General features: G+C 37.5%; 1 protein-coding gene across 1 annotated transcript in view; it reads left to right on the top strand.

Moving 5' to 3' along the window:
- The window catches only part of LOC306866662 (ATP-binding cassette sub-family C member 8-like), a 94,572-nt gene that overhangs the window by 35,447 nt on the left and 45,963 nt on the right, over positions 1–13,162 (top strand). The window contains exons 12-14 of the mRNA XM_079411941.1: positions 2,262–2,302; positions 2,386–2,531; positions 4,345–4,450. Of these exons, the coding sequence (XP_079268067.1) occupies positions 2,262–2,302; positions 2,386–2,531; positions 4,345–4,450 (293 nt within the window). The remainder of the gene's footprint in view (positions 1–2,261; positions 2,303–2,385; positions 2,532–4,344; positions 4,451–13,162) is intronic.

Below are 13,162 nucleotides of genomic sequence, written 5' to 3'. Positions count from 1 at the left end.
GCAATTCATACATATTTTACAAACTAGGTGGCTAATTCGTACAACCTCACTCGTACAAATTCATACGATTTTTTCTAAATCAAACGTATTTCACGAGTTGTACAATTCGTATGAATTTGTACGAATGACCTACACCTAACCCCGCTCCTAAACCTACCCGTCACTGGGGTATAGACAAATTGTACAAAATCGTACGAATTAACCACCAACGTATGAATTGGTCGTGAGATAGCATTGACACATCCATCCATTTATTGATTCATTGATTAATTTACTTATTCACTTATTTTACTCTTTGCTTATTTATTTACTTAATTGTTGTATTTTTTACTCATTTACTGAATTATCTTTTTAAAGTATATATATATATATATATATATATATATATATATACTTTAAAAAGATAATTCAGTAAATGAGTAAAAAATACAACAATTAAGTAAATATATATATATATGTGTGTGTGTATATATTATTTTTACTTTTTTAATGTATTTATTTATTTTTAAATGTCTTTTAGATGTATGTACTTTTATTTATTTAGAAATATATTTTATTTTTGCTAGAAATCATTTCTAGCAAATATTAAATATGTTGCTAAATGTTGTTTCATTTAGTTTGTTTCTCTTTAGATATTTATATAATTTATTTACTGTTCTTTTTATTTATTTACTAAATGTTTTTTTTTTTATTGATTTAAACTTCAATATGCTTATTTAAGTGTACTTTTAAAATGTACATACATACATTGTACATACATGCAAGAAATATCTGCATTTTTCATAAAATGGTGTTTTCTTGACAGTTTATTTTTTTTCTTCAGCATTTTTTTTGGGACAAAAATAGATAAGTTCTCAAAATAAATTTGATACAAGGAGGAAATGATACATATTATATGAATATGTGATAATGAGCACATAATGTCATAATGAGTGTTCAAAATCATCCAGAACATATTAAAAAAGTTAACACACAGGCTTGCCTAGGCTGCAGCCTAGGGGCCACCAGATTGGCCAGACTTTTTTTAATTATTGTTATTATTATTATTTTAAATTTACTCAAATTGGCAAATAAGAAACATTAAAGGATGATTCGTTGCAGAGCGTCTGATAAAATTAATATCTGGTATTGTAGACTCAGCACTGCCAAGAGTTCGTGCGATCGTTAAATTGAAACCGAAATTAAAAACGCACCCGCACATTCAAAAGCGATTTTAACAACCCACGTTTTGAGAGCGACTCCCTGATGCGCGCAAATTAGGCTACATGTATATAGACCTGTATCATGTATAGATCTATAATGTATATAGATCTGTATCATGCTTGAAAAAATTGGTCTCTATTTGCACTCTGAATATTGAGAGTAGGCTAGTCTACTTTGATTATGGCTGCACTTATTGTTTGCACTTAAGACTAAGAAAGAACTGTGTTGTTAATTTTTTTGTTATTTAGACTGTTTTTATTTCTATGTTCAATTTGTAAAAGGCATTCAGTTTGGAGGTCAAACGTTCTAGAAGCTCATACTCATGTAGCCTACAGTTCTAAGGTCTGAAGAGACATGAAATCATACAGGAGAGAACCCAGTCGGTTGAGTTTGTGGCAAAACCTTTTATAGTGCCTGAGTGTTGTTGTCTTTTACTGCATATGATAATTAATACTCAGAAACTAAAACTGAAATGACGTTCATCACAAGATGATTAGTTAAAACAAATCAAAATGCACCTGCAGGCTATTTTAAAGCAGTATAGCGTAATGGTTAAGGGGGGGCCCCTAACCACCTTAATCCGCCCCTGGTTTTGCCCCTCTAGGGAAATTAGTTCTCTACAGCAACATTTAATTTAGCAGTGAAATCTGCTCTCAGAACTGTAAGAGCTGGACAAGTACTTGTCTAAATGTTGACAATCCTCTGATCTTTGGATCCGGCATAATGGCGAAATTTATCACACTTATGGGTGACTGTTTAGCCATGGGCCTTGGCTTATAACACTGGTACATCATTGTCAGTGTTCATAAACAGGTTGTAATGAAATCACTTGCTCACCTGGACACTGGAGGAATGGTAGAGGAGCTCTACTACATCTCAATATGTCTTGACTACATAGTGGACATATACAGTATGTAATGCTGTATCTTGTACTGGGAAATTACTAGGTATTTTTCTATCAAGTGACAGCACATGGACACATGGATAGATGAAGAAGAAGAAAGACATTTCTTTACTGAACATTTTTGCAAATAAAACTTTTTTTTTTGTCTTCACAGTATTCATGAACACAGCTATTCCAATCGCAGCAGTTCTCGTTGTAAGTATAAAACATTAGGTCTGTTTTTTATTGAAACTATAAACACATACAGAAGTTGAAAATCTCCCGTGTGTTTGTTTCAGACGTTCGTGGCTCACGTTCATCTGTCGGATGATGCAGATCTGTCCCCCGCTGTGGCCTTCGCCTCTCTCTCGCTCTTCCACATCCTGGTCACTCCTCTTTTCCTGCTGTCCAGTGTCGTCCGCTCCACCGTCAAAGCCCTGGTCAGGTCAGTTACAAACCACTGATGCGGGATAAAATCATGTTCAATATTTAGAATTCTATTTTAAAAATTAATTAATGGCTGCAAACTAGGTTTGGAATCAGATTCTTTAACAATGCAAAATCTGACATATGAAATGATATGAAATTATTATTTTTTATATATATATAATTCTTGGGGGGAAGAAATTGCATTTAAAGCCTTTATGTTTAATGCATTATAAAGGATTATTAAAGAGTATAATGCAATAGAATTATTTATAATGTGCATTGTAATGCTGTCATGATCGCCTATTGTGCAAGAGACGAGGCAGCGCGGAGACAAAGGGAAAATTAACATAAACCGTCTTCATTCTTTTCAATCCAGAAGCATAGGGAACAGGCAGGAACACACGCGTAGACGTACAATACCAGACTCTGGAGATGCGGAAACACAGGGCTTAAGTACAGAGGAGAAAACAAGATAATTAATAGAACACAGCTGAAACTAATGGAACTAAATGGGGCCCAAACGAGAACAGGAAAACCAAATATGGACATGAGGGAGAAAACTAGGGTAAGGAAGGCACAATGGGGAGAAAAACACAGGACACGGGGACAAAGGACTGACAAATACATTATATCTTTTCATAAATAATTCTAACCAAATTTAAAATGCATAGTGTAACAATGAATTGATAAGTGTTATAAAGTATTAACTGTGGTTACAATTATTCATGAGACTCTACAATGCATTATAAGGTGCATTACAAGGCATAATTAATGCATTAATTAAAACTACTTTTATAATGCATTATACACAAAAGATTTAAGTAAAGTGTTCAGCTTTTTATCTCACAATTCTGCAATTTCAAGATTAATATAATTAAATAGATTGTGTACAACAGGTTTTAGCAAAGTCCTGATAATTTTGAGATGCATCAAATATGATACAGTAGGCTTTATAGGGTTACCATTAAACTTATATTTTCATTTTTTACGATCCAGACTTCTTCTGCTGCACCAATTACATGGTACAATTTACGGCTTAATCTGTGCGTGGTGTTTTGCGATAGCAGTCACTCTGCATATGACAGTGATTTACAACCAACAACGCGTGTCCAGGATTTACAGGTTTTAATTAACCACCCAGGGATATAATGAATCGGCCCGTGTCATGTCAATGTGTGATAAATCACATCAGATCAGCCGTGCACTTCTTCTCTTCCCATCGCAGATACACTCTCCTGTGAAGAAGAAATGTGTGTCTGTGATCCTCAGGTTCAGTTTCATCAACCCAACCATGTGAAACACATTTAGAGAGGGAAGGCTGTATTTATAGTGTACAAGCAGGTCATAGATCAGTGAAAGCATGCCACATGAGCCACCGCTATCAATATATGACATGATAGCATCAGCTGTTTCCAGTGACTTTACAATATTATCTATTTGAAACAAAACACTCTAGACTAGAGAATAAAATGCGTCTGTCTGACGTCTCTAAGTCTTGTTTCTCTCTGGATTTATTTCCTGCATGTTGGGCCGTGGTAGTATTTCAGACTGGAATTGAATGGCCAGCAATAGACAGTGAAGGTTTTCTCACAAAGAATGATTTCCTTTTCTGTGAATAGAGCTATACTGTGATAATTGCATAGCACAGTGTGTGATATTATTGGTTACAGAGAGGTATATACTTTAGTCCTGTTTTATTTTCTAGGAAGGGTGTCACAATGCCACCTAACTGGGGTTATTTCTTGATATTTGAGTTAATAATTGGCATATAAGTAGAGTTGTAGTGATTGAACATGGAATGACTTACTGTATTGTTTTCTTCTGGCCAGTGTTCAGAAGCTCAGCGAGTTTTTCTCCTGTGACGAGATTGGAGGTGAACAGGAGCCCAGAGCGACTGTCCTGCACAATTCGTGCAATCACAAGTATCAAGCCCTGGTAAGTCAATTCAGTTCACCATAAACATTTATTCACATCAAGAATGAAAGAAATGGCAGATGAAAGGTAACACCATGACCCAAAAGCTTGTTAAGAAAAAAATGTATGTTGTTGTTTTTGATGTCTTTATTGAATTAATGAAAATAAAAATGCATGAATGAAAATGTGAAGTTTAAAAAAATCTTGATGTGTATAATAAATATACTGCTCGAAAAAATTAAAGGAATACTTTGAAAACACATCAGATCTCAATGGGGAAGAATATCATGCTGGATATCTATACTTATATGGACTGGGTAATGTGTTAGGAACGAAAGGATGCCACACAATAAAACCCCCCAGTGTTAAATTAACACTCCCAGTGTATATATAATCTGCACTCAGTGTGTTAAAAAAGTAACACTGAAGCAGTGTTAAAGTTAATGAGATAATTAGTTTAGTAATTGAGTGATGATTGAGCATTAATGAAGAACACCTGCTGTTAACAACTGAATCACTGAAAGAAAGGAAACAAGAACATAAAAAAGAGACGAGATGAGTAGAAATACAAAAACTACAACTGACTTCAGTCACAGCCTTAGATGAAATCAACACAAGATAAAAGAAGACATTAAATCTCTCAAGATCTCAGCAGCACCAGCTTCACTCATTACTAACCAGATTGACTTTAGATGTGGATGTTTTAGTTTTGTTTGAAATACCATTATCGAGGTCAGTGTTTCCATTAGTTGGGCTCTTGACCCTTGACTTAAAACATCAGATTTTCTTTGACTGCCATAACTATGTTTGTTTAGACGTTGGTTATGGAGAAAAAAAATTAAAAAAAAATGCCAAAAGACAATGCAATCAGGTGTTGCATCTATTCCCAACCCGGTCTCATCCCAAGTCGTCACATATTGACACTTTGGATTTGGCGTCGCTTTTTGACGCTCAAGGTACTAGTGATGGGAAGTTCGGATCATTTTACCGACTCGGACCTTTGATTCTCGTTCAGCAAAATGAACAAATCTTTTTTCGAGTCATTTCGTTCATTTCGTTCATTTTAGCAAAATATAATTCAAATGTTATGTGTTACTTTCCAAACACATCTACTACTTATGCAAACGTCTATCACACTACAAACAATACAAAACTATGCTATAAGAAACAGAAAATATTACTTAATTGTTTACCTGGGTCTTTAGTCTATGATTAGCGCACCACCTCTTATCTGACAAGTGTTCGGGTTTGAGTCGTTCGTTCATCACGTGACAGCCCCATACGCTTAACTAATGCAGCCTGAGCCGGAAAGAGAATTGATTAGGTCTTCTATATCGAGTCTCGGGTTTGAGTCGTTCGTTCATCACGTGACAGCCCCATACGCTTAACTAATGCAGCCTGAGCCGGAAAGAGAATTGATTAGGTCTTCTATATCGAGTCTCGGGTTTGAGTCGTTCGTTCATCACGTGACAGCCCCATACGCTTAACTAATGCAGCCTGAGCCGGAAAGAGAATTGATTAGGTCTTCTATATCGAGTCTCGGGTTTGAGTCGTTCGTTCTTTTGTCACGTGACCACTTGCCGGATCAGTACATATCAAATAGGCTACCATAAAGTAAAACTGTATTTTTTGTATGTTGGATCATATTTAAGAATTATCATAAAATTATCAAAATATGTGTAATAAGCATTTTCCTAGAAATAAAAATGGTCTGATCATTTAAAAAAAAAGCCTAGCTTGTTGTGCAGTATTTTGTTTTAGTTTTTTAAGGCTCTGTGGCTTTAGTATATTTTAATTTTCTTGTATTTTTTATTTAAATAGTTTAAATTCATTTTGGAATAGTTATCCTCTTTGCTATAGCTTTTTCTGGCACAAAAATAAACAATAAAAAACAATTCAGGAGTGTGTACAGAGTGTTAATGTCTAAAGTGTCATATGTTACAAAAGTATAGTAAGTAACACTATAGTCCAATCTAAAGGGTTAACTCAAAAGATATAAATACAACAAGGTATTGTATTTTATGAAGATTAGACTAAAAAAAATAAATAAAAACAAAGCATAACAAGTCAAGTCTGCTTTATTGTCAATTCTTCCACATGTACAGTACATACATACAGAGAACTGAAATTGCGTTATTCTCAGACCCTTGGTGCATACAGTTAACATTTAAGACACTGACAGTAGACGTTCAAATACAGATAAATACAGTTTAAACATATGTACATACAACTATACAGATATACAAATGAGGACGTTTGTAGAAAAATAAGAAAGAGATAAAGTGGCATAAGGCACATGGCAGAATAGATAGAGTGCAAACCAGTTAAATAAAATAAAACAAAATTGTGCAGATATATGTGTAGTGCAAGAAGAGCTTAACCAACTCGTTATTATCTTTTTTTACCACATGGTGTTATGGAAAAGAACCATGTGACAGAAATTAAAAGCAATAATTTGAGACCAGAAAAGCATCACATAACTGTAAGAGTAAATAATAATACTAATAATTCTAATAATAATAATAATGACTATGCACCCGTTTGTAAGGAAGGTTGTAAATTAACTAATTTCTCTGTCCAAAACTGTCACGTCACGTGACAAAAGAACGAACGACTCAAACCCGAGACTCGATATAGAAGACCTAATCAATTCTCTTTCCGGCTCAGGCTGCATTGGTTAAGCGTATGGGACTGTCACGTGATGAACGAACGACTCAAACCCGAGACTCGATATAGAAGACCTAATCAATTCTCTTTCCGGCTCAGGCTGCATTGGTTAAGCGTATGGGGCTGTCACGTGATGAACGAACGACTCAAACCCGAGACTCGATATAGAAGACCTAATCAATTCTCTTTCCGGCTCAGGCTGCATTGGTTAAGCGTATGGGACTGTCACGTGATGAACGAACGACTCAAACCCGAGACTCGATAGAAGACCTAATCAATTCTCTTTCCGGCTCAGGCTGCATTGGTTAAGCGTATGGGGCTGTCACGTGATGAACGAACGACTCAAACCCGAGACTCGATAGAAGACCTAATCAATTCTCTTTCCGGCTCAGGCTGCATTGGTTAAGCGTATGGGGCTGTCACGTGATGAACGAACGACTCAAACCCGAGACTCGATAGAAGACCTAATCAATTCTCTTTCCGGCTCAGGCTGCATTGGTTAAGCGTATGGGGCTGTCACGTGATGAACGAACGACTCAAACCCAAGACTCGATAGAAGACCTAATCAATTCTCTTTCCGGCTCAGGCTGCATTGGTTAAGCGTACGGGGCTGTCACGTGATGAACGAACGACTCAAACCCGAGACTCGATAGAAGACCTAATCAATTCTCTTTCCGGCTCAGGCTGCATTGGTTAAGCGTATGGGGCTGTCACGTGATGAACGAACGACTCAAACCCGAGACTCGATAGAAGACCTAATCAATTCTCTTTCCGGCTCAGGCTGCATTGGTTAAGCGTACGGGGCTGTCACGTGATGAACGAACGACTCAAACCCGAGACTCGATAGAAGACCTAATCAATTCTCTTTCCGGCTCAGGCTGCATTGGTTAAGCGTATGGGGCTGTCACGTGATGAACGAACGACTCAAACCCGAGACTCGATAGAAGACCTAATCAATTCTCTTTCCGGCTCAGGCTGCATTGGTTAAGCGTATGGGGCTGTCACGTGATGAACGAACGACTCAAACCCGAGACTCGATAGAAGACCTAATCAATTCTCTTTCCGGCTCAGGCTGCATTGGTTAAGCGTATGGGGCTGTCACGTGATGAACGAACGACTCAAACCCAAGACTCGATAGAAGACCTAATCAATTCTCTTTCCGGCTCAGGCTGCATTGGTTAAGCGTATGGGGCTGTCACGTGATGAACGAACGACTCAAACCCGAGACTCGATAGAAGACCTAATCAATTCTCTTTCCGGCTCAGGCTGCATTGGTTAAGCGTATGGGGCTGTCACGTGATGAACGAACGACTCAAACCCGAGACTCGATAGAAGACCTAATCAATTCTCTTTCCGGCTCAGGCTGCATTGGTTAAGCGTATGGGGCTGTCACGTGATGAACGAACGACTCAAACCCGAGAATGCTGTATAATGCGCATGCGCGACTGAACGAATCACTCCCCGAGACGACTCGTTCTTCCCGAGTCACATTAAAGATTCGTTCAAAATGAACAAATCGTTCAAGAACGACCCATCACTACAAGGTACTCCTTTAGCGTCACTTTTCGACGTGAAGGGAAGCGTAATTTTTCGGCGTCGATATGCTAACGCGCTATTGGGAATTTTATCGTCATAATAAGGTTGCCATTATTGCATATATGTAGAGGTGTGATTTTTGAATGTAAACAGTCAAAATAGTGACTTACCCAAACCCTGCCCCTAAACCTACCATCTGTGAAGAAAACGCAAGATATAGGAGGCAGATGCAAGTACTGGCATAATTTATTTAAAAATGATTAATATACGCTAAGTGTTTCCTATTTAAAAAAATTACCTTCCCTTCACGTCGAAAAGTGACGCGAAAGGGGTACCTTGAGCGTCAAAAAGCGACGCAAAAACCAAGCGTCAATATGTGACGAGTTGGGATGAGACTGTGTTACTATTCCAATAAAGACAGAATCGGCATGTAGTGACTTGAGTAACTGATTTAATTTGGAGTATAATATCTGATAGATATATTATAGTATTTATTCGTTAATTTTGTTATTGGGCATTTGATACATATTTTAAGATCTGACAGTTTTAAGCTCCAAAAGACTTTTGAAACTTATTCAGCATGAAAACTTTTGCTTTTCTTTATCAAACAGACTTCAAGAATCAGCATACGAATCTCAACAATGGTGACAATCAACATAAAGCTCCATGTTGCAGTGCCTTCTGGGAGCACCAATCAAAACTCATCCATGGCTCCCAGCATGCATTGCGACGAATAAATTATTATACTTATTTTCTTTTGTTTTGTTATTTTTGTTGTGACATAGTTGAGAGTCAAGAGCCCAACTAAAGCAAATATTGACCTTGATAATGGTAATTCAAACTAAACTAAAACATCAACATCTAAAGTCAATCTGGTTAGTAATGAGAGAAGCTGGTAATGCTGTTTGTGGAGTTGTTTAATCCTCCTCTGCCGATATCTTGAGAGATTTAATGTCTTTTATCTTCAGTTGATTTCATCTAAGGCTGTGGCTGAAGTCAGTTGTAGTTCTTGTATTTCTGCTCGTCTCGTCTCTTTTTTTCTGTTCTTCTTTCTCTTTATTTCAGTGGTTCAGTTTGTTAACAGCAGGTGTTCTTTATTAATGCTCAATCATCACTCAATTACTAAGCTAATTATCCCATTAGCTTTAACACTGCTTCATGTTTCAGTGTTAAGTTAAATTGATATGTGTATATATATATATGTATATATATATATTTATATATATATATATATATACATACATACATATACTGGGAGTGTTGATTTAACACGGGGGGTTTTACTGTGCACATCGTTTGATGGAAATTAAAATTCAACCTAAAGAGGGCTGAATTCAAAGACACCCCAAAAATCTAAGTGAAAAAATGATGCAGCAGGCTTGTCAATTTTGCTGAAATTTCATTGCAGCAACTCGAAATGGTACTCAGTAGTTTGTATGGCCCCAATGCGCTTGTATGCATGACTGACAACGTCGGGGCATGCTTCTAATGAGATGACGGATGGTGTCCTGAAACATAATGTCCCAGAGGTGTTGAATGTAGGTCAGGCGAGTGTGGGGCCATTCAATGTTATCAATTCCTTCATCCTCAAGGAACTGCCTGCATACTCTCATCACATGAGGCTAGGCATTGTCGTGCACCAGGAGGAACCCAGGACCCACTGCACCAGCGTAGGGTCTGAAAATCGGTCCAAGGATTTCATTTCCTGTAGAGATCTGTGCGTCCCTCTGTGGATATGCCTCCCCAGACCATTACTGACCCACCACCAAACCGGTCACGCTGAACAATGTTACAGGCAGCATAACGTTCTCCAAGGCTTCTCCAGACCCTTTCACGTCTGTCACATGTGCTCAGGGTGAACCTGCTCTCTGTGAAAAGCACAGGGCACCAGTGGCGGACCTGCCAATTCTGGTGTTCAATGGCAAATGTCAATCGAGCTCCACGGAGCCAGACAGTGAACATAGGGCCCACTTGAGGACATCCCTCATGAAGTCTGTTTCTAATTATTTGGTCAAAGACCTTCACACCAGTGACCTGCTGGAGGTCATTCTGTAGGGCTCTGGCAGTGCTTATCCTGTTTCTCCTTGCACAAAGGAGCAGATACCGGTCCAGATTGTGTAGGGAGACACAGCAAAGCTTCTGGCAATGGCATGTATTGATGTGCCATCCTGGAGGAGTTGTGCAACTGCCTGTGTAATCTCTGCCGGGTCCAGGTAATGCCTCATGCTACCAGTAATGACACTGACCCCATAGCCTAATGCAAAACTAGTGAAAAATACTAAGAAAAGATGAGTAGGGAAAAAATGTCAGTGGCCTTCACCTGTAAAACCATTCCTGTTTTGGGGGTCGACTCATTGTTGCCCATATAGTGCACCTGTTGTTAATTTCATTAACACCAAAGCAGCTGAAACTGATTAACAACCCCCTCTGCTTCTTAACTGACCAGATCATTATCCCAGGAGTTTAATTGACTTGATGCTATACTCTGATTAAAAAGTATACCTTTAATTTTTTTGAACCGTGTAGAAAAAATAATTCCAAATGAATCAAGTAAATTATTTATTATTAATTAAATAATTTTATTTATTTGTATTAATTCAATAAATATGTAAATTAAAAAGTGACCTTGTATCTGCAGTCGATGTGAATTAATAAATTTAAAACATATAAACAATCAAATATATAATCAGTTACTTACAAATATTTACATAAAAATAAATGCTTCAATAATATATTAATATATAAATTGTTTTAATTCATTCAATAAATTAAGCATTAACGTTAGTTCTGTCAGGTAGGGCTTATCTAGTGTTTAGTATCACGTTTGTTGCTAGACCTGCTTGTTGCTTTAAGCTATCGGTTGTTACTGCAAGTGCTGGTATTCAGTTAAACTTGCAACAGCTAGAAGCTGATGTTAAGCTGTTGTTTAGGCGATCTGACTGTTCTTGAAATATGCTGCTTATGGCTCATCTAGGAATGCTATTTCCTTAAATTTCTCTGACTACTGCAACATGCTGTGATTAAGCAAGCTATCGAGTGCATTGGTAAGGATTTTGTCTGCGCTCACGCGGGTTGTCAGTTTCAGGACATGTTTTCCTAAGAAAGTGGTGGGGAAGTTATTGGTGTCGAGCAAATAAGGGGTAACATTGCATCTCATTCACGTAGAAGTGTTTTAAAATATATATATATTATTTTTGAGCACAAATATCATTGGGAGATGACAAGCTTGTAAACTGATGAGTTGATTTATTGAGTTAATATATGATGTTGTTATAGTTTAAATGGATGCTGAAGCTTTTAGGCCAGGTAGAATCTGCGATCTCTGAACCATTCATTGCTCGCTTCATTGCTCGCTTCTTTTTTGCATTATTGCATCTTGTAGTGCATTAAAAGGGCTTGCTGCTCTTCTTAGAGCACCCCTTCACTGCCTTCTCCTGTAAGGGGCTGCTACCCCCAGTCAGTTATTCAGAAGGATATGCTTCTTTCAGAATGCCATCACTTATGGTTTGGGCGGTTCTGGCCTATCGTTTTTGTTGGGGGGGGGTTATTATTGCTGCTTTCCCTGCTCATTCATGACAGGCTACATGGATGGGCAGGGAGTTTTTGCCCAGAACAGAACCATACCGCCAAACCAAACTTTATGCTAAGTATCATCATAACGATAGTGGTCCTGGCAGAAATTAAGCATTAATGTTAGTTCTGGCAGGTCACATGAGTCAAGCTCGCATCAGCTGATTCTCAGCTGATAACTTCTACCTATAGCAATACGACACCTATCGCGGCATTCCTATATAAGCTCTATTCAGTATTAATCAGCAGCTTTTCCTGCTCGCTCAGGAGCAAATTACCTTCCTCCATCCCCAACTCCTCCTTTCGCACAGTCAGGAATTGCCTTTCTGATTTTCCTTGCTGAATCAGACTCCTTTCTTGAATAATGTTGCACTTAAATATCATTAAGTACATTAATGATATCTGCTTTGTTCTGTTCTGTTAACCCTTGGGGGGTTATTATTATTGCTGTTCTCCCTGCTCATTCATGACAGGCTGCACGCAATAGGCTGAAGCTTGCTGCAAAGCCCCAGCAAAAGTAATTATCATGAATGTGTCGGGGGGAAATAGTAAAGAGATATTTTAATTATTTACTAATAAACTAGTGTCTGTGTCAGTGTCTCAAAAATGATGATGATCCTGACTCGCCATCTCCTCATTAGACGCGCATTTAGAGAGAAGTGCATCTTCACGGATTATAATGAAAGAGTTTTTGTTTTCGATTTGTTTTATTTCATTAAGTAGTAATTTAAAGCTTTCTATAGATATATTGATCATGTCTGTGAGGCATGCATTCGCTGACTTTCGGTTCATTTTTGTGAAGCGCTCCTGTTCAAGACAAGACGGCAGAAAGCGCATTGTTTTCTTTATTTTATCAAATTATTTATATATTTTATAAAAAGTTTTGTTGATTATTGTGAGTGTACACAAATAAAAGTAGACCCTTTACAGTTCCAAATGATGTATTACTCTTACTTTAAT

Source organism: Barbus barbus, assembly GCF_936440315.1.
Source record: "Barbus barbus genome assembly, chromosome: 48".
Classification (NCBI taxonomy): domain Eukaryota; kingdom Metazoa; phylum Chordata; class Actinopteri; order Cypriniformes; family Cyprinidae; genus Barbus; species Barbus barbus.
This window is presented reverse-complemented; position numbering and strand designations above follow the sequence as displayed.